The sequence below is a fragment of the Carcharodon carcharias genome, chromosome 25 (assembly GCF_017639515.1).
Source record: "Carcharodon carcharias isolate sCarCar2 chromosome 25, sCarCar2.pri, whole genome shotgun sequence".
Taxonomy (NCBI): domain Eukaryota; kingdom Metazoa; phylum Chordata; class Chondrichthyes; order Lamniformes; family Lamnidae; genus Carcharodon; species Carcharodon carcharias.
The window spans coordinates 35,816,444-35,839,406 of NC_054491.1; the positions used below are offsets into that span (position 1 = coordinate 35,816,444).

Genomic DNA, 22,963 nt, shown 5'->3' on the forward strand with positions numbered 1-22,963 from the left:
ACCCCTGAGCTCAACCCTATAACACAGTAGGTGGGCCGGTGCTGAAATCAGCTGCCTGCCTGCCATATTTAAATAAATAATTAAGGGTCAATTGAGCTTGTTAACAAGCCAAGTGACCCCGATAATACATGGCCCACACTATAATACGGTTGGCATTCAGGAGGGAGTGGGCAAGCCGTTTTTGTAAAAAGCCTTTAGAAGGGTAGGAAGGAAGAGGGGGTGCTATTTTCAGGGGGTGCCTTTTACGCATTGGGGTGCAGCCCCCCTCCCCCAAAGATAGTACTCCTTCTTTCTTCCTACCCATGTGTTCTCCAAAACCCAGCAACCTATTTACCTCCAACCCCCCCCTCACCACCCCTCCCTAGCTGGCCAAACCCTCCCCGCCCAAAACTTACCTCGCTCCAGGGTCCGTTGGGCCTTCTTCTTGGGACCGTTGGCAGTCCCGGCAGCAGCACCCACTAATGAGGTCTTGGCACTGCCGGGACTGCTGGCCAATCTGATTGGCTGGCAGCTTCTGAGGGTGGGATTTCCTCTGCAGTGAGGGGCAGGAGTCCCACTCTCCACAATTTAGTCCATCCACCGCGTGTGTTGGCTCCAGCGCAGCTTGGCATGATAGGAGTCGGCTTCCAGCTGACTTTCTTTCTGGAGGGATGACCCTTCTGCCAAAGCCCCTCCCTGTAATATGTAAGCCCTTGTGTGAGACTAACAAAAAGTTTATATCCATTGTGCGGCAGTTACATCCCATGGAAATATTCCTCATATGGGACTCGTATGGGCACTGCCATGCCCAGTAAAAGGCATGTCATATTCAGAACATTAAACATGGACTTATGAAAACTTCCAGAACTGCCTTTATTTATTTAAAAATGGATATTCATGAACTGTTAATTGGCTGCCAAAGGGGTAAGGTGACCTTTGCAACTTCAACACAGACTATCAATCTTTTGGAAAGTTCTGAATTGAATCTTAACAGCTGGAGGTCTCCCCCTTGAATGCACTCCTTTGTGGAATTCACGCCTGCCACTGTTTGAAGGTTACTCCAAGACACAGTGTCAATGGACACCCTGACTCTATGTCTCCAGGTTTGCAATGTAACAAAGCAAAGCTGATTACACCAGTTATCCATAAGTGAAGTGTGAAAGACCACCATCTACTGCATATCAATGACTGTTGAACATGTGACTGAAACTGGTTCTCTGGTACTGCAATTCTTTTACCCTAAAACTCAGCAGAGATCTGGGGTCAGTCTTAGAATAACAGTGACAAGACCACAGCTGCAGAGAAAGGCTGTGCCAACTTTGCCTTTTAAAAAGCCTCCCAGCCTGATTCCAAAGCTTCAAATTCATCTGTAAAGAAATTGGACCTCCTGATACAACAGCTACAGGTGCCTGACTTCATGGCCTGCTGAACAGCCTTCTCTTCAAAGGAACCCTTTGAAGCTATCTGAATTATCAGAACTACCATTCAAGAATGGGAAGAAGCTTCCTTCTTTACTGGACTCACAAAGACATATGAACTGTTAAGTATTCTTTGAGTGTGTGGTATGTAACTGATGTAGCATTTATATCTTTTGGAGTGAGTGTGCGAATAAATAATCCTCTTTGTTTAAACCCTCAAAAATCTACTGTTGATACTTTTAAAATTGGCCAGCACACCAACAAGGGTTTAGAAACATTTGCATCAATTTTTTCAAACATAAACCATACTGATTAGGGACAGAAGGGAAAGAAGTTGGGCATTTCAGTTTATCTTTCTTTCTCTGTCTGTAACACCATCCAATAGGTTTTTGTATTTAATCTCATTTGCATAATTTATTCAATTCCATATGTGCAGTTTATTTTAACTTTCTCAACTCCAGCCACAATCTCTGCATTCTTAATTGCTTGCCACTTTAAAAATAGATCAGCTACTTGGATCAGGCGAAGTGAGAGGTATCTCACTAATACTAGCCCTTAGCTGAAAGCAGCAAATTGGTTCGGAGAACATTCATCTATTGTCCTGCAACAACTTGGTGGGGGACACAGATATTTCATCCAGTTCCAATGCCACTTCCTTAAACACAGCAACCAGACCACCTCATAACTGGCTAAATTATAACTTCACTGTCCAGGATTATGGGAATAAAATGGATGATATTGGCATCAGCAGCAGGGAGGCATATATAATGGCAGTTAATCTAACATCACCCATTTTATCAGTGAAAATTAAAATGAGCCCGAGTGAACCCGGCAAGGTTTGATTGTTAGTCTGGTCTACCACTATCTGATCTGAGCTAAGTTCACTAAGTTAACCTCAGTTGTTACAGTAACTGTAGAAAGCAGGTTTAAAAACAGACATCTGATCATTATCACATTGTTGTTTTTGGGACTATCCTGTGAGTAATTTGACTTTTGCATTTCCTACATTGCAACAGTGGCTACACTTCAAAAGTGCTACATTGGCTGTCAAGTGCATTGAGATGTCCCGAGATCGTGAAAGGCACGATATCTTTCTCTTTTGTCAGCACTATTGATATCGCTAATCAGGTCTGTTCTTATGGGTTGGGATCTGCTGCTGCTTATTTATTTTCAGGAGTCAGGACCATTCTAGCTCCTGCGTGGAGCACCCCAGCACAATCTTCCAGGAGGTCTTCCAGGAGGCAGCCTCCTAACTGGCTGCCTCTGGATCTGCCTTCCAATTAGGGATAGTGGGCTGGTTTCTGAGGCTGCAGGTCCAATCAGAGGGCCCACAGCATTGGGAAGCCGCTAGCTCCACTGGGAGGAGTGGGCGCTGCTCTGGTAGAAAGGGGTACTTCAGAACAGAGGGATCCTCAGAAGTGTTCATAAAATTGATGAAATGAAGAGGAAACAAAGAGAAAGTAGGTCTCTCAGAGCAGTGGGGTAAACCCTCTGGGAGATTTACCTGAGCCAGCCGTGTGGCCTTTCCTACCCTCAGCCCCATCATTGGGACATGGAGCCTCTGTCCCTGATGGCCATGATGTCTACCACCAGGACGCTGCATCCACAGAGTGCTGGACTCCTCACTGAGCCGGGGGGAGGGGGGTGTGCTCCCTACCAGGGAGATCCCAGCAGAGTCTTTCCCCGCCCCTGCCCCCTCCCCCTCATTAGGCTCTTAATTGATCATTATTGGCTACCTGCTGCTGGGTTGGTAGTTGCTGCCATTGTTCACCCATCTCCGGCAACATTGCCCGCAGGCAGGAATCCATTGGCCCATTCTCTAAGTTTGTTCCCGGTCTATGCTTCAAATCTGCCTCCACGGACCTGGCAAGACTCTACCCATAGTTTTTGCCGGCAAAACTCTACCCTCCAGGGGTTGATCCCCGTTGGTGCACAGTTTTATGAGTTCCAGTGACTATGTGCTATTTGGTCATGGAGGCCAGCACAGCTGAGTCAGAGATAAAAACAAAAAAACTGCGGATGCTGGAAATCCAAAACAAAAACAGAATTACCTGGAAAAACTCAGCAGGTCTGGCAGCATCGGCGGAGAAGAAAAGAGTTGACGTTTCGAGTCCTCATGACCCTTCGACAGAACTTGAGTTCGAGTCCAGGAAAGAGCTGAAATATAAGCTGGTTTAAGGTGTGTGTGTGGGGGGCGGAGAGATAGAGAGACAGAGAGGTGGAGGGGGTTGGTGTGGTTGTAGCGACAAACAAGCAGTGATAGAAGCAGATCATCAAAAGATGTCAACAACAATACTACAATAGAACACATAGGTGTTAAAGTTAAAGTTGGTGATATTATCTAAACGAATGTGCTAATTAAGAATGGATGGTAGGGCACTCAAGGTATAGCTCTAGTGGTTTTTTTTTTTTTTTATTTTTTTTTTATTTTATATAATGGAAATAGGTGGGAAAAGGAAAATCTTTATAATTTATTGGGAAAAAAAAAAAGAAGGGGGAAACAGAAAGGGGGTGGGGATGGGGGAGGGGACTCACGACCTAAAGTTGTTGAATTCAATATTCAGTCCGGAAGGCTGTAAAGTCCCTAGTCGGAAGATGAGGTGTTGTTCCTCCAGTTTGCGTTGGGCTTCACTGGAACAATGCAGCAAGCCAAGGACAGACATGTGGGCAAGAGAGCAGGGTGGAGTGTTAAAATGGCAAGCGACAGGGAGGTTTGGGTCATTCTTGCGGACAGACCGCAGGTGTTCTGCAAAGCGGTCGCCCAGTTTACGTTTGGTCTCTCCAATGTAGAGGAGACCACATTGGGAGCAACGAATGCAGTAGACTAAGTTGGGGGAAATGCAAGTGAAATGCTGCTTCACTTGAAAGGAGTGTTTGGGTCCTTGGACGGTGAGGAGAGAGGAAGTGAAGGGGCAGGTGTTGCATCTTTTGCGTGGGCAAGGGGTTGTGCCATAGGAGGGGGTTGAGGAGTAGGGGGTGATGGAGGAGTGGACCAGGGTGTCCCGGAGGGAGCGATCCCTACGGAATGCCGATAAGGGGGGTGAAGGGAAGATGTGTTTGGTAGTGGCATCATGCTGGAGTTGGCGGAAATGGCGGAGGATGATCCTTTGAATGCGGAGGCTGGTGGGGTGATAAGTGAGGACAAGGGGGACCCTATCATGTTTCTGGGAGGGAGGAGAAGGAGTGAGGGCGGATGCGCGGGAGATGGGCCGGACACGGTTGAGGGCCCTGTCAACGACCGTGGGTGGAAAACCTCGGTTAAGGAAGAAGGAGGACATGTCAGAGGAACTGTTTTTGAATGTAGCATCATCGGAACAGATGCGACGGAGGCGAAGGAACTGAGAGAATGGGATGGAGTCCTTACAGGAAGTGGGGTGTGAGGAGCTGTAGTCGAGATAGCTGTGGGTGTCGGTGGGTTTGTAATGGATATTGGTGGACAGTCTATCACCAGAGATTGAGACAGAGAGGTCAAGGAAGGGAAGGGAAGTGTCAGAGATGGACCACGTGAAAATGATGGAGGGGTGGAGATTGGAAGCAAAATTAATAAATTTTTCCAAGTCCTGACGAGAGCATGAAGCAGCACCGAAATAATCATCGATGTACCGGAGAAAGAGTTGTGGAAGGGGGCCGGAGTAGGACTGCAACAAGGAATGTTCCACATACCCCATAAAGAGACAGGCATAGCTGGGGCCCATGCGGGTACCCATAGCCACACCTTTTATTTGGAGGAAGTGAGAGGAGTTGAAGGAGAAATTGTTCAGCGTGAGAACAAGCTCTTCAAGAAATGCCTACCTCCTTGAAGAAGTTCTGTTCCTCTCTGCGACAAGATTTCCGGATTTCTCTGTTGCCTTGTTCACCTTCATTGCTTTCCATTTCTCTCCTAGTGTTTGACAAGGTGTTTACTAAAACCCGCTTTCACAGCCATATCTCCTTTCTCAGTGACTGTCTCCGTCTCCGACTTACCCCACATGGATTTCAACTGAAATTCCACCCCTCATGTTTCGAACCCACCCAGGATTACAGGTATCTCCGGGACATAAAACGTTTCTCGGACTGCTGTTCCCGTCACATTCTGAAATCCACTCTCAGTGCCATGCGCCGCCATATGAACACACTCGACCTCTCCCTCCAGCAGCACCGCCGTACCCTTTTTCAAAGCTGCGCGTGCCCCCAGTTTCATTTTATCCTTCGGCTCATCCGACGCCTCAACAAGAAACTTTTTCTCTTTCTCTCAAGTGCTAAGGAACGCAAGCTCCAGCAACTCATCGACACCAACACCCATCTAGGACCCTCCACCCCTGCCTGTCCCTCCGTCCCCACCCCATCTTCCAATCCCAACCCCAGCCGTGTATTCACTATACCCCCTGACCTTCCCCTCTCCGATGCTGAACGTTCAGTGCTCAGCAAAGGACTTAGTTTCATACCCTTACGCCCTCACCTCAATGAATTTCGGGCTCGGCATGATACTGAACTCTTCTTCCGCCGTCTTCGTCTCCGGGCTCACTTCTTTGGGCAGGAGTCCTCTCCCAGTTCAACGGATCCTTTTACCCATCTTCAATATTCTCCCTCCACCTGGACCCCTCCCTCTGGATTCTTACCTTCTCTCGATCTTTTCATTGAGAACTGTCGGCGCGACATTAGTCGTCTCAATTTCTCTGCTCCTCTCACCCATTCTAACCTGTCTCTCTCTGAACTTACTGCACTCCATTCTCTCAGGTCCAACCCTGACATTGTCATCAAACCCGCTGACAAGGGTGGTGCTGTTGTTGTCTGGCGCACTGACCTCTACCACGCGGAGGCTGAGCGTCAACTCGCAGACACTTCCTCCTACCTCTCCCTGGACCATGACCCCACCACTGAACATCAAGCCATTGTTTCCAGGACTGTCACTGACCTCATCTCCTCTGGGGATCTCCCTCCCACAGCTTCCAACCTGATAGTTGCCCAACCTCGGACGGCCCGCTTCTATCTCCTACCCAAAATCCACAAACAGAACTGCCCCGGTAGACCGATCGTCTCAGCTTGCTCCTGCCCCACAGAACTCATTTCTCGTTATCTTGACTCCCTTCTCTCTCCCCTTGTCCAGTCCCTTCCCACCTACATCCGTGATTCCTCTGACACCTTACGTCACATCAACAATTTCCAGTTCCCTGGCCCCTACCGCTTCCTCTTCACCATGGACGTCCAATCCCTCTACACCTCCATCCCCCACCAGGATGGTCTGAGGGCCCTTAGCTTCTTCCTCGAACAGAGGCCCGAACAATCCCCATCCACCACTACTCTCCTCCGTCTGGCTGAACTTGTTCTCACGCTGAACAATTTCTCCTTCAACTCCTCTCACTTCCTCCAAATAAAAGGTGTGGCTATGGGTACCCGCATGGGCCCCAGCTATGCCTGTCTCTTTATGGGGTATGTGGAACATTCCTTGTTGCAGTCCTACTCCGGCCCCCTTCCACAACTCTTTCTCCGGTACATCGATGATTATTTCGGTGCTGCTTCATGCTCTCGTCAGGACTTGGAAAAATTTATTAATTTTGCTTCCAATCTCCACCCCTCCATCATTTTCACGTGGTCCATCTCTGACACTTCCCTTCCCTTCCTTGACCTCTCTGTCTCAATCTCTGGTGATAGACTGTCCACCAATATCCATTACAAACCCACCGACACCCACAGCTATCTCGACTACAGCTCCTCACACCCCACTTCCTGTAAGGACTCCATCCCATTCTCTCAGTTCCTTCGCCTCCGTCGCATCTGTTCCGATGATGCTACATTCAAAAACAGTTCCTCTGACATGTCCTCCTTCTTCCTTAACCGAGGTTTTCCACCCACGGTCGTTGACAGGGCCCTCAACCGTGTCCGGCCCATCTCCCGCGCATCCGCCCTCACTCCTTCTCCTCCCTCCCAGAAACATGATAGGGTCCCCCTTGTCCTCACTTATCACCCCACCAGCCTCCGCATTCAAAGGATCATCCTCCGCCATTTCCGCCAACTCCAGCATGATGCCACTACCAAACACATCTTCCCTTCACCCCCCTTATCGGCATTCCGTAGGGATCGCTCCCTCCGGGACACCCTGGTCCACTCCTCCATCACCCCCTACTCCTCAACCCCCTCCTATGGCACAACCCCTTGCCCACGCAAAAGATGCAACACCTGCCCCTTCACTTCCTCTCTCCTCACCGTCCAAGGACCCAAACACTCCTTTCAAGTGAAGCAGCATTTCACTTGCATTTCCCCCAACTTAGTCTACTGCATTCGTTGCTCCCAATGTGGTCTCCTCTACATTGGAGAGACCAAACGTAAACTGGGCGACCGCTTTTCAGAACACCTGCGGTCTGTCCGCAAGAATGACCCAAACCTCCCTGTCGCTTGCCATTTTAACACTCCACCCTGCTCTCTTGCCCACATGTCTGTCCTTGGCTTGCTGCATTGTTCCAGTGAAGCCCAACGCAAACTGGAGGAACAACACCTCATCTTCCGACTAGGGACTTTACAGCCTTCCGGACTGAATATTGAATTCAACAACTTTAGGTCGTGAGTCCCCTCCCCCATCCCCACCCCCTTTCTGTTTCCCCCTTCTTTTTTTTTTTCCCAATAAATTATAAAGATTTTCCTTTTCCCACCTATTTCCATTATATAAAATAAAAAAAAAAATAAAAAAAAAAAAAACACTAGAGCTATACCTTGAGTGCCCTACCATCCATTCTTAATTAGCACATTCGTTTAGATAATATCACCAACTTTAACTTTAACACCTATGTGTTCTATTGTAGTATTGTTGTTGACATCTTTTGATGATCTGCTTCTATCACTGCTTGTTTGTCGCTACAACCACACCAACCCCCTCCACCTCTCTGTCTCTCTATCTCTCCGCCCCCCACACACACACCTTAAACCAGCTTATATTTCAGCTCTTTCCTGGACTCGAACTCAAGTTCTGTCGAAGGGTCATGAGGACTCGAAACGTCAACTCTTTTCTTCTCCGCCGATGCTGCCAGACCTGCTGAGTTTTTCCAGGTAATTCTGTTTTTGTTACAGCTGAGTCAGATCCTGTTCTAATCTACTATCGATGGGTACATGTGTGCACTTGCCATGGGGGATGATAGATAATGACCAGGAAAGAATTTCCCTCTTCTGAACCTAGAGGCATTAAAACCAGTTGTAATTCCCCCCACCCACATTCACACTGGGCTGAGATCAGCTAAGCAACCACAAGAACTGAAACTAAACCTGGGGCCTTCTGCACAGCTTACTGACACTTTGGATAATTTCTTATCCCATTAAGCTACCACTGGAACTTGAGCAACAGTTTAAAGCATAAAAGATTTAGAGGCACCAGTGAGCATGGAGGTATTTCTAATTATAACTTTGAGGCTCCATTGTTGATTCAAATGAACATTAAGAAAGAACTTGCATTGATAATTTCTTTACAGCCAATGAAGTACATTTTGAAATGTACACTGTTGTAATGTAAGAATTGTGGCAGCCAACTTGTGCACAGCAAGCTCCCAGCAACAGCAGTGAATTAAATGACCAGCTCATCTGTTTCTCCTTGATGTTAGGAGGGGGCTAAATATTGACCAGGACTCAGGAAAGAAAATTACTGCTCTGCTTCGAAGAGTATTATGAGGTCCATTACAACTGAGAGAGCAAATTTAAAATTTAAATTTAAAATCAGTTTATCATCTCATCCGAAAGACAGTGCCTGGGAAAGTGTAATCTTCCCCCGGGACTGCTCAGATCTCTGGAGTGGGACTTGAAGCGGAAGTCAGCCACTGAGGCAAGGCTACTTTATTTTAAACACTGATCACTCTACAAACAAACTTATCCTTGGGCTATCAATGTGCATGTACTATCCTTCATGAGAAAGGTTTCTGAATGAAGAGTAGTTAGGAAGGGATATGGGACATAAACCAGCATTAGACTAGTCTTGATTTAATTAACATAAATTGATTTATTTTTTCGCCGTTGATAGTGTAAATGTTTCCTCAGCTGAGGCTTCAATGTTACCTCAATGTTGGAGAGATTCATATTGAGCTCCTGCAGCCGTGCTGCCCTCCAGTCCTCAGCCGTGCTCATTATGTAGTTGTCAGTCAGAGCATCCCAGATCCTGGAACAAGAAAAGTCATTGTTAGCTATCAGCTGCAAGCAGCCTCTCGTTACAGCCCAACCCCATCCATGGAGTACAAGTGCCTTTTGTGATTGCAAATTGGAGCAGTCTCAGGGTGAACAAGCTCCCATAGCCAACAACTTGTGCCTTTAGTCTGATTAACTCATTGATGAACAGAAACATTTCTCATATATAAAAACAAAAAAACTGCGGATGCTGGAAATCCAAAACAAAAACAGAATTACCTGGAAAAACCCAGCAGGTCTGGCAGCATCGGCGGAGAAGAAAAGAGTTGATGTTTGAGTCCTCATGACCCTTCGACAGACCTGCTGAGTTTTTCCAGGTAATTCTGTTTTCGTTTTGAAACATTTCTCTGTCTGCCCAGTGTCAATCCAAAGGTGTTATGCAGCACCCAGGTCTCAGGGACAATCATGTGGAAAGATTAGGTACAAACAGTTCACAGGCAACGCTGGCAGGTGGGCGATATCCAGCCTTATCTTTCCAACTCTCCCAACTCCACCGACACCTTGCCAACCCTGCCCAACACCCAGTCAACTCTGCCCGATACCTTGCCAAATCCACCTGACACCTTTCCCATCTCCCAGCTCTGACCTATACATGTTCCTGCTACCCTCTAAACCTCCTCTCCCCCCACAGAGCCCTCAACAACCTCTGTAACTCTCCAAATCATTATCATTTCACCAAATTTTTGGATATGCTGATTTGTAGGTACAATATAATGGTTTAATGAGCAGAAAGGTGCTATCCTTCCTCAGTATGCAGCTGGCCAAAATCCACCAACTCTGTATCGTGCAGGTCAATGCCCTCTTCCCAGCCAGCAGCCCCAAAGCTTTCGTTTTAGGACAATCATCAATGTCTAGCTTATTGGAAAGTGCAGAGAATGGTTCTTCAGAAAGCAAGGCAATCCTCTTCAACCCTGCCACATGAAACTCATACTGCAGCCACAGGCAGCTGAAGTGTGCAGATATAACAACTGCCAGGATCATTATTGACATTGGAAGCTGTGCTTATTTGTTCTGACAGGTTAGGGGCACTTTAGAGTGCAGCCTGCTCCCTTTCCCACCAGCTTGCAATACCGCTATAAATCTGCTGCATGCTCCACCATTATGTTAAATTATGAGAGCAAACCATAGAGATGGAGGACAACTTGCAGTCAAGGCCAGAAGCTGGACATAGAAAATGATCAAGAGGCCACGGCTTCAGAAACACCGGTGTCTAGACAGACTGTAGGTGCTGCTGCAGTTGGCACACAGTCCATAGGAGACTTGCAGGCTTCTTAACAGTGTATGGCTGGCAGTGTTCTGACCAGGTTTAGACAGGCCTTGCAGACTTGGTAACTGCTGTATTGCGGAGATGGTGGTATGGTTATAATTTCAATGGACTAGCAATCCAGCGGCCCAGGCTAGTGGGTTCAAGTCCCAGAGCAGCAGCAGATGGAACTTAAATTTAATTAATAAATCTGGAATATAAAGCTAGTCTCAGTAATGGTGACCATGACAATTATCATTGATTGTTGTAAAAGCCCATCTGGTTCACTAATGTCCTTTACGGCAGAAAATCTGCCGTTCTTCCCTGGTCTGGATTACATGTGACTCCAGACCCACAGCAATGTGGTTGACTCTTAACCGCCCCTGAGATGGCCCAGCAAACCATTCAGTTCAAGGGCAATTAGGTATGGGTAGCAAATACTGGCCTTGCCAGAGATGCCCAGATCCCATGAAAGAATAAAGATAAAACTGGCCTATTCAAATGTTCGTATATAAAAAAAAAAGCCTGTCTTATTTGGACTTTGTGAGGCCTGAATCAACAGACTGCGCAACTGTGGGAAGGAGCAGGCTGTCCCTCAGGCTGCAGCCTGCTTTCTCCTCTATCCATACACTGTGATTCACCAAATCTTACCTCCTCAAGCTCATTATTTAATATTTCTAAGGTGTGTATAGCCGGTGACTTCTAGCTGGCAACTTGCTGGTGATTTTTTTTTAATTTCACAACCATGTCCCTGGTATCTTGATCCTCAATATAACAGATCCACAGCTGACACCCCTTTGGTTTCCTTTCTAATCCACAAAAAATACTTAGAAAATTAACAAATTAATCATGAGCCACATGAACAATTAACCATCTGCCTCTGGCCCCATTTGTGTCTTCAGCAATGACCAAAGTGAAGAAAAAAATCTCTTGCTGCTGGGGTTTTTTTTCCCCTGACAAATTCCCAAAAGCAAGTACCTGTTGATTGACCTTGGTGCCGATGTAAAGGCACCAGCTGCAGATGCAACAACACCTCTCAAAAAAGACCTTGGGCATCTTCAACTCAGTGATCATTGTGCTTCTCTGCGTGGGTTCCTCATTAAGACAGACTTGTGTTTTTGCAGACAAGTCTGTCCCTTAGAAAACAAATCATTATTTTGTGTGGTGAAGCATAACGATTCACTCATTTCAGGTCTAGTTGATAATGACTATTTGAATTTAATGTCGGGAACAAACTCCTCTATTATAAAATTCTGCAAACCTGTCACATTAATATTAACAATGGTTTCTCCTCTTTCTTCAAATGTCCTTAGTTTCTATTTCTGCTTCTTTTTAAATCATCGACTGTCTCAACATTTATTTGTAGATTACGAAGTAAATCACCCATGAGTGTTGCTGCAGACTTCCAACTCACTGACCTGATTTCTGCATTAATTATCTTGCTGTAATACATCTCTCCTCACTGATTAGACATATAATAGGTATGCTGATTTAGTCTTGGGAATGTCTGGTCTGTGCTCTCTTGAGTCCCTTGGGTAACTACAATTCCTTATCTTGACTTTGTCAGCATGGTTACGCTGCATTGTGTGTATTCACCAGCACACCTACTCATTCCCCCACGCTGGCTGTGGAGATACAATTCATGGTGTGTTTTTAATTATAATCAAATCCTTGGCAACTAACAAGGCATGGATTGGAAATAAAGAGAGAAAATGTTGGAAATGCTCAGCAGGTCAGACAGCATCTGTGGAAAGAGAAACTGAGACAACAACCTCGATACTTATTCAGGGTGGGATTTCGGAGCCAGTGGGAAGGTTAAGGTTTCCCAAATTTTACTGGATCCCCCACACTAAAGCCAGCCTGATTGACAGGCATGGCTGAGTAGGGGAAATCCCAAGTTATTCTATAAGTATATCAATGGGAAGGGGATAACCAGGGAAAGAGTAGGGCCCATTAGGGACAAAGGGGACAATCTATGGGTGGAGCTAGAGGACATCTATAGAGTGTTGAATAAATACTTCACATCTGTCTTCACCCAAGAGAATGAGGATGAAGGTATGGAACTTGGGAAGATATGGAACATGTGGGATAGTCAATGATCATGTGGGGGGAATCAGTGATCATGTGGGGGTAGACAGTGATCATGTGGGGGAGTCAGTGATCATGTGGGGGTAGTCAGTGATTATGTGGAGCGAGTCAGTGATCATGAGGGGGGAGTCAGTGATCATGTGGGGGGGAGTCAGTGATCATGTGGGGTAGTCAGTGATCATGTGGGTTATTCAGTGATCATATGGGGGAGTCAGTGATCATTTGGGGTGAGTCAGTGATCATGTGGGGGAGTCAGTGATCATATGGGATAGTCAGTGATTATGTGGGGTAGTCACTGATTATGTGGGGTAGTCAGTGATCATGTGGGGAGTCAGTGATCATGTGGGGAGTCAGTGATCATGTGGCAGGAGTCAGTGATCATGTGGGGAAGTCAGTGATCATGTGGGTGGTGTCAGTGATCATCTGGGATAGTCAGGTTTATGTGGGGTAGTCAGTGATCATGTGGGGTAGTCAGTAATCATGTGGGGTTAGTCAGTGATCATGTGGGGGAGTCAGTGATCATGTGGGGGGAGTCAATGATCATGTTGGGGTAGTCAGTAATTATGTGGAGGGAGTCAGTGATCATGTGGGGTAGTCAGTGATCATGTGGGGTAGTCAGTGATCATGTGGGGAGTCAGTGATCATGTGGGATAGTCATTGATTATGTAGGAGGACACAGTGATCATGTGGGGGAGTCAGTGATCATGTGGGTGGTGTCAATGATCATGTGGGATAGTCAGTGATTATGTGGGGTAGTCAGTGAACATGAGGGGAAGTCAGTGATCATGTGGAGGAGTCAGTGATCATGTAGGATAGTCAGTGATTATGTGGGGTTGTCAATGATTACCTAGGGTAGTCAGTGATCGTGTGTGGGGAGACAGTGTTCATGTGGGGGAGTCAGTGATCATGTGGGGGAGTCAGTGATCATGTGGGGGTAGTCAGTGATCATGTGGGGAGTCAGTGATCATGTGGGGGAATCAGTGATCATGTCGGGTAGTCAGTGATCATGTGGAGGAGTCAGTGATCATGTAGGATAGTCAGTGATTATGTGGGGTTGTCAGTGATTACGTGGGGTAGTCAGTGATCATGTGTGGGGAGTCAGTGATCATGTGGGGGGAGTCAGTGATTATGTGGGGAAGTCACTGATCATGTGGGGGTAGTCAGTGATCATGAAGGTGGAGTCAGTGATTATATGGAGGGAGTCAGAGATCATGGAGGGTTAGTCAGTGATCATGTGGGGGGAATCAGTGATCATGTGGGGGTAGTCAGCGTTCATATGGAGGGAGTCAGAGATCATGGAGTGTTACTCAGTGACCATGTGGGGGGAGTCAGATATCATGTGGGGGGAGTCAGTGATCATGTGGGGGAAATCAGTGATTATGTAGGGTAGTTAGTGATCATGTCGGGTAGTCAGTGATCATGTGGGGAGTCAGTGATCATGTCTGAGGAATCAGTGATCATGTGGGGAAGTCATTGATCATGTGGGATAGTCAGTGATTATGTGGGGGAGTCAGTGACCATGTGGGGGTGTCAGAGATCATGGAGGGTTAGTCCGTGATCATGTGGGGAGGGAGTCAGTGATCATGTGGGGGAGTAAGTGATCATGTGGGATAGTCAGTGATCAAGTGGGGGAGTCAGTGATCATGTGGGGAGTCAGTGATCATTTGGGGGAGTCAGTGATCATGTGGGGGGAGTCAATGATCATGTTGGGGTAGTCAGTAATTATGTGGAGGGAGTCAGTGATCATGTGGGGTAGTCAGTGATGATGTGGGGGTTGTCTGTGATTATGTGGGGTAGACAGTGATCATGTGGGGGAGTCAGTGATCATGTGAGATAGTCAGTGATCATGTGGGGAGTCAGTGATCATGTGGGGGAGTCAGTGATCATGTGAGGGGAATCAGTGACCATGTGGGGGAGTCAGTGTTCATTTGGGGGAGTCAGTGATCATGTGGGATAGTCAGTGATCAGGTGGGGGGAAACAGTGATCATGTTGGGGTAGCCAGTGATCATGTGGGGGAGTCAGTGATCATGTGGGGGTAGTCAGTAATTACGTGGAGGGAGTCAGTGATCATGTGGGGGGAGTCAGTGATCACGTGGGGTAGTCAGTGATCATGTGGGATAGTCAGTGATCATGTGGGGGAGTCAGTGATCATGTGGGGTAGTCAGGGATTATGTGGGGGGACTCAGTGATCATGTGGGGGAGTCAGTGATCATGTGGGGGAGTCAGTGATCATGTGGGTTTGTCAGTGATCATATGGGATAGTGAGTGATTATGTGGGGTAGTCACTGATTATGTGGGGAGTCAGTGATCATGTGGGGGGAATCAGTGATCATGTGGGTGTGTCAGTGATCATATGGGGTAGTGAGTGATTATGTGGGGTAGTCACTGATCATGTGGGGAGTCAGTGATCATGTGGGGGAATCAGTGATCATGTGGGGTGGTCAGTGATCATGTGGGGAGTCAGTGATCATGTGGGGGAGTCAGTGATCATGTGGGTGTGTCAGTGATCATATGGGATAGTCAGTGATTATGTGGGGTAGTCACTGATTATGTGGGGTAGTCCGTGATCATGTGGGGAGTCAGTGATCATGTGGGTGTGTCAGTGATCATATGGGATAGTGAGTGATTATGTGGGGTAGTCACTGATTATGTGGGGAGTCAGTGATCATGTGGGGGAATCAGTGATCATGTGGGTGTGTCAGTGATCATATGGGATAGTGAGTGATTATGTGGGATAGTCACTGATCATGTGGGGAGTCAGTGATCATGTGGGGGGAATCAGTGATCATGTGGGGTGGTCAGTGATCATGTGGGGAGTCAGTGATCATGTGGAGGGAGTCCGTGATCATGTGGGTGGTGTCAGTGATCATCTGGGATAGTCAGTGTTTATGTGGGGTAGTCAGTTATCATGTGGGGTAGTCAGTAATCGTGTGGGGTTAGTCAGTGATCATGTGGGGTAGTCAGTGATTATGTGGGGGTATTCAGTGATCATGTGGGGCAGTCAATGATTATGTCGGGTAGTCAGTGATCATGTGGGGGTAGTCAGTGATCATGTGGGGAAGTCAGTGATCATGTGGGGTAGTCAGGGATTATGTGGGGGGACTCAGTGATCATGTGGGGGTGTCAGTGATCATGTGGGTGGTGTCAGTGATCATATGGGATAGTCAGTGATTATGTGTGGTAGTCAGTGATTATGTGGGGTAGTCAGTGATCATGTGGGGAATCTGTGATCATGTGGGATAGTCAGTGATTATGTAGGGGGACACAGTGATCATGTGGGTGGTGTCAGTGATCATGTGGGATAGTCAGTGATTATGTGTGGTAGTCAGTGATTATGTGGGGTAGTCAGTGATCATGAGGGGAAGTCAGTGATCATGTGGGATAGTCAGTGATTATGTGGGGTTGTCAGTGATTACGTGGGGTAGTCAGTGATTGTGTGTGGGGAGTCAGTGATCATGTGGGTGAGTCAGTGATCATGTAGGGGGAGTCAGTGATTATATGAAGGGAGTCAGAGATCATGGAGGGTTAATCAATGATCATGTGGGGGGATTCAGTGATCATGTCGGGGGAGTCAGTGATCATGTCGGGGGAGTCAGTGATCATGAGGGGTTGCCAATGATTATGTGGGGTAGTGGGTGATCATGTCGGGGGTGTCAGTGATCATGTGGGGTAGTCAGTGATCATGTGGGATAGTCAGTGATTTCCTGGGGTAGTCAGTGATTATGTCGGGGGAATCAGTGATCATGTGGGGGGAGTCATTGAATATATGGAGGGAGTAAGAGATCATGGAGGGTTAGTCAGTGATCATGTGGGGGGAGTCATTGATTATATGGAGGGAGTAAGAGATCATGGAGGGTTAGTCAGTGATCATGTGGGGGGAGTCAGTGATCATGTGGAGGAATCAGTGATCATGGGGAGAGTCAGTGATCATGTGGGGAAGTCAGTGATCATGTGGGGGGAGTAAGTGATCATGTGGGGTAGTCAGTGAGCATGTGGGGGTGTCAGTGATCATGTGGGGGGGAGTCAGTGATCATATCGGGGTAGTCAGTGATTATGTGGAGGGATTCAGTGATCATGTGGGGGAGGTCAGTGATCATGTGGGGGCGTCAGTGATCATGTGGGGGAGTAGTGATCATGTCGGGGAGTCAGCGATCATGTCGGGGGAGACAGTGATTATGTGGGGGCGTCAGTCATCATATGGGGGGAGTCAGTGATCATGTGGGGGGAATCAGTGATCATGTGGGGTAGTCAGTGATCATGTGGGGTAGTCAGTGATTATGTGGGATAGTCAGTGATTATGTGGGGGGAATCAGTGATCATGTGAGGTAGTCAGTGATCATGTGGGATAGTCAGTGATTATGTGGGATAGTCAGTGATTATGTGAGGGGAATCAATGATCATGTGGGGGAGTCAGTGATCATGTGGGGGTAGCCAGTGATTATATAGGAAGTCAGAGATCATAGAGGGTTAGTCAGTGACCATGTGGCGGGAGTCAGGGATCACTGGGGAGGAGTCAGTGATCATGTGGGGGAGACAGTGATCATGTAGGGGAGTCAGTGATCATGCGGGGTGAATCAGTGATCAAATGGGGGAGTCAGTGATCATGTGGGTGGGGTCAGTGATCATATGGGATAGTCAGTGATTATGTGGGGTAGTCAGTGATCATGTGGGGATAGTCAGTGATCATGTGAGGGTAGTCAGTGATCAAGTGGGGGAGTCAGTGATCATGTGGGGATAGTAAGTGATCGTGTGGGGGTAGTCAGTGATCATGTAGGAAAGTCAGTGATCATGTGGGGGTAGTAAGTGATCATGTGTGGGGAGTCAGTGATCATGTGGGGTAGTCAGTGATCATGTGGGGTGAGTCAGTGATCATGTGGGGGAGTCAGTGATCAAGTGGGTGTGTCAGTGATCATATGGGATAGTCAGTGATTATGTGGGGTAGTCACTGATTATGTGGGGTAGTCAATGATCATGTGGGGAGTCAGTGATCATGTGGGGAGAATCAGTGATCATGTGGGGGTGTCAGTGATCATGTGTGATAGTCAGAGATTATGTGGGGGGAGTCAGTGATTATGTGGGGGTAGGCAGTGATTATGTGGGGTGAATCAGTGATCATGTGGCGAGAGTCAGTGATCATGTGTGTGGTGTCAGTGATCATCTGGGATAGTCAGTGTTTATGTGGGGTAGTCAGTGATCATGTGGGGTAGTCAGCAATCGTGTGGGGTTAGTCAGTGATCATGTGGGGAAGTCAGTGATCATGTGGGGGGAGTCAGTGATCATGTTGGGGTAGTCAGTGATTATGTGGAGGGAGTCAGTGATCATGTGGGGTAGTCAGTGATCATGTGGGTGGTGTCAGTGATCATATGGGATAGTCAGTGATTATGTGTGGTAGTCAGTGATTATGTGGGGTAGTCAGTGATCATGTGGGGAGTCAGTGATCATGTGGGATAGTCAGTGATTATGTGTGTGGACTCAGTGATCATGTGGGGAATCAGTGATCATGTGGGTGGTGTCAGTGATCATATGGGATAGTCAGTGATCATCTGTGGTAGTCAGTGATTATGTGGGGTAGTCGGTGATCATGAGGGGAATTCAGTGATCATGTGGGATAGTCAGTGATTATGTGGGGTTGTCAGTGAATACGTGGGGTAGTCAGTGATCATGTGTGGGGAGTCAGTGATCATGCGGGGGAGTCAGTGATCCTGTGGGGGAGTCAGTGATCCTGTGGGGGAGTCAGTGATCATGTGGGGGTAGTCAGTGATCATTTGGGGAGTCAGTGATCATGTGGGGGGAATCAGTGATCATGTCGCGTAGTCAGTGATCATGTGGAGGAGTCAGTGATCATGTAGGATAGTCAGTGATTATGTGGGGTTGTCAGTGATTACGTGGGGTAGTCAGTGATCATGTGTGGGGAGTCAGTGATCATGTGGGGGGAGTCAGTGATCATGTGGGGGAGTCAGTGATCATGTAGGGGGAGTCAGTGATTATATGGAGGGAGTGAGAGATCATGGAGGGTTAGTCAATGATCATGTGGGGGGATTCAGTGATCATGTCGGGGGAGTCTGTGATCATGTCGGGGGAGTCAGTGATAATGAGGGGTAGCCAGTGATTACGTGGGGTAGTCGGTGATCATGTGGGTGGTGTCAGTGATCATGTCGGGGGAGTCAGTGATCATGAGGGGTAGCCAGTGATTACGTGGGGTAGTCGGTGATCATGTGGGTGGTGTCAGTGATCATGTGCGGTAGTCAGTGATCATGTGGGATAGTCAGTGATTTTGTGGGGTAGTCGGTGATAATGTGGGGGTAGTCAGTGATTATGTAGGGGGAATCAGTGATCATGTGGGGGGAGTCATTGATTATATGGAGGGAGTAAGAGATCATGGGAGGGTTAGTCAGTAATCTTGTGGGGGTAGTCAGTGATCATGTGGGGGGAGTCATTGATTATATGGAGAGAGTAAGAGATCACGGAGGGTTAGTCAGTGATCATGTGGGGGGAGTCAGTGATTATGTGGGGGGAGTCAGTGATCATGGGGGGAGTCAGTGATCATGTGGGGGGAGTCAGTGATCATGTGGGGGGGAGTAAGTGATCATGTGGAGTAATCAGTGAGCATGTGGGGGTGTCAGTGATCATGTGGGGGGGAGTCAGTGATCACATGGGGGTAGTCAGTGATTATGTGGAGGGATTCAGTGATCATGTTGGGGAGGTCAGTGATCATGTGGGGGAGTCAGTGATCATGTGGGGGAGTAGTGATCATGTCGGGGATTCAGCGATCATGCCGGGGGAGTCAGTGATTATGTGGGGGCGTCAGTCATCATATGGGGGGAGTCAGTGATCATGTGGGGGGAATCAGTGATCATGTGGGGGGAATCAGTGATCATGTGGGATAGTCAGTGATTATGTGGGGGGGATCAATGCTCATGTCGGGGAGTCAGTGATCATGTGGGGGTAGTCGATGATTATATAGGAAGTCAGAGATCATGGAGGCTTAGTCAGTAACCATGTGGCGGGAGTCAGGGTAACTGGGGAGGAGTCAGTGATCATGTGGGGGAGACAGTGATCATGTAGGGGAGTCAGTGATCATTTGGGGGTAACAGTGATCATGTGGGGGAGTCAGTGATCATGTGGGTGGGGTCAGTGATCATATGGGATAGTCAGTGATTATGTGGGGTAGTCAGTGATGATGTGGGGATAGTCAGTGATCATGTGAGGATAGTCAGTGATCATGTGGGGGAGTCAGTGATCATGTGGGGGTAGTAAGTGATCATGTGGGGGTAGTCAGTGATCATGTAGGCAAGTTAGTGATCATGTGGGTATAGTCAGTGATCATGTGGGGTAGTCAGTGATTATGTGGGGAGTCAGTGATCATGTGGGGGGAATCAGTGATCATGTGGGGGTGTCAGTGATCATGTGGGATTGTCAGAGATTATGTGGGGGAGTCAGTGATTATGTGGGTGTAGTCAGTGATTATGTGGGGGAGTCAGTGATCATGTAGGGGTAGCCAGTGATTATATAGGAAGTCACAGATCATGGAGGGTTAGTCAGTGATCATGTGGCGGGAGTCAGTGATCATGTGGGGGAGTCAGTGATCATGTGGGTGGTGTCAGTGAACATCTGGGATAGTCCGTGTTTATGTGGGGTAGTCAGTGATCATGTGGGGTAGTTAGTAATCGTGTGGGGTTAGTCAGTGATCATGTGGAGAATTCAGTGATCATGTGGGGGGAGGCAGTGATCATGTTGGGGTAGTCAGTGATTATGTGGAGGGAGTCAGTGATCATGTGGTGTAGTCAGTGATCATATAGGGGGGTGTCAGTGATCATGTGTGGAAGTCAATGATTATGTGGGGTAGTCAGTGATTATGTGGGGCGGTAGTCAGTGATCATGTGGGGTAGTCAGTGATCATGTGGGGGTATTCAGTGATCATGTGGGGCAGTCAGTGATTATGTGGGGTAGTCAGTGATCATGTGGGGGTAGTCAGTGATCATGTGGGTAAGTCAGTGATCATGTGGGGTAGTCAGGGATTATGTGGGGGGACTCAGTGATCATGTGGGGGAGTCAGTGATCATCTGTGTGGTGTCAGTGATCATATGGGATAGTCAGTGATTATGTGTGGTAGTCAGTGATTATGTGGGGTAGTCAGTGATCATGTGGGGAGTCAGTGATCATGTGGGATAGTCAGTGATTATGTGTGTGGACTCAGTGATCATGTGGGGAGTCAGTGATCATGTGGGTGGTGTCAGTGATCATATGGGATAGTCAATGATTATGTGTGGTAGTCAGTGATTATGTGGGGTTGTCAGTGATTAAGTGGGGTAGTCAGTGATCATGTGTGGGGAGTCAGTGATCATGTGGGTGAGTCAGTGATCCTGTGGGGGAGTCCGTGATCATGTGTGGGGAGTCAGTGATCATGCAGGGGAGTCAGTGATCCTGTGGTGGAGTCAGTGATCATGTGGGGGTAGTCAGTGATCATATGGGGAATCAGTGATCATGTCGGGTAGTCAGTGATCATGTGGAGGAGTCAGTGATCATGTAGGATAGTCAGTGATTATGTGGGGTTGTCAGTGATTACCTGGGGTAGTCAGTGATCATGTGTGGGGAGTCAGTGATCATGTGGGGGGAGTCAGTGATCATGTGGGGGAGTCACTGATCATGTGGGGTAGTCAGTGATCATGTAGGTGGAGAAAGTTATTATATGGAGGGAGTCAGAGATCATGGAGGGTTAGTCAATGATCATGTGGGGGGATTCAGTGATCATGTCGGGGGAGTCAGTGATCATGTCGGGGGAGTCAGTGATCATGAGGGGTAGCCAGTGATTACGTGGGGTAGTCGGTGATTTTGTGGGGTAGTCGGTGATAAGGTGGGGGTAGTCAGCGATTATGTAGGGAGAATCAGTGATCATGTGGGGGGAGTCATTGATTATATGGAGAGAGTAAGAGATCACGGAGGGTTAGTCAGTGATCATGTGGGGGGAGTCAGTGATTATGTGGGGGGAGTCAGTGATCATGGGGGGAGTCAGTGATCATGTAGGGGGAGTCAGTGATCATGTGGGGGTAGTCAGTGATTATGTGGAGGGAGTCAGTGATCGTGTGGGGGGAGTCAGTGATCATGTGGGGGTGAGTAAGTGATCATGTGGGGTAATCAGTGATTATGTGGAGGGATTCAGTGATCATGTGGGGGAGGTCAGTGATCATGTGGGGGAGTCAGTGATCATGTGGGGGAGTAATGATCATGTCGGGAGTCAGCGATCATGTCGGGGGAGTCAGTGATTATGTGGGGGCGTCAGTCATCATATGGGGGGAGTCAGTGATCATGTGGGGGGAATCAGTGATCATGTGGGGTAGTCAGTGATCATGTGGGGTAGTCAGTGATCATGTGCGTTAGTCAGTGATTATGTGGGGGGAATCAGTGATCATGTGAGGTAGTCAGTGATCATGTGGGATAGTCAGTGATTATGTGGGATAGTCAGTGATTATGTGAGGGGAATCAATGATCATGTGGGGGAGTCAGTGATCATGTGGGGGTAGCCAGTGATTATATAGGAAGTCAGAGATCATAGAGGGTTAGTCAGTGACCATGTGGCGGGAGTCAGGGATCACTGGGGAGGAGTCAGTGATCATGTGGGGGAGACAGTGATCATGTAGGGGAGTCAGTGATCATGCGGGGTGAATCAGTGATCAAATGGGGGAGTCAGTGATCATGTGGGTGGGGTCAGTGATCATATGGGATAGTCAGTGATTATGTGGGGTAGTCAGTGATCATGTGGGGATAGTCAGTGATCATGTGAGGGTAGTCAGTGATCAAGTGGGGGAGTCAGTGATCATGTGGGGATAGTAAGTGATCATGTGGGGGTAGTCAGTGATCATGTAGGAAAGTCAGTGATCATGTGGGGGTAGTAAGTGATCATGTGTGGGGAGTCAGTGATCATGTGGGGTAGTCAGTGATCATGTGGGGTGAGTCAGTGATCATGTGGGGGAGTCAGTGATCAAGTGGGTGTGTCAGTGATCATATGGGATAGTCAGTGATTATGTGGGGTAGTCACTGATTATGTGGGGTAGTCAGTGATCATGTGGGGAGTCAGTGATCATGTGGGGAGAATCA

The 22,963-nt window shown here is 47.8% G+C and overlaps 1 protein-coding gene across 1 annotated transcript in view; it reads right to left on the bottom strand.

Annotated features, from left to right (window-relative positions):
• The window catches only part of LOC121269588 (fasciculation and elongation protein zeta-2-like), a 121,090-nt gene that overhangs the window by 55,631 nt on the left and 42,496 nt on the right, over nucleotides 1-22,963 (bottom strand). Inside the window, exons 5-6 of the mRNA XM_041174290.1 lie at nucleotides 11,651-11,794; nucleotides 9,411-9,510 (exon numbers count right to left, since the gene is read on the bottom strand). Coding sequence (XP_041030224.1) covers nucleotides 9,411-9,510; nucleotides 11,651-11,794 — 244 coding nt within the window. The remainder of the gene's footprint in view (nucleotides 1-9,410; nucleotides 9,511-11,650; nucleotides 11,795-22,963) is intronic.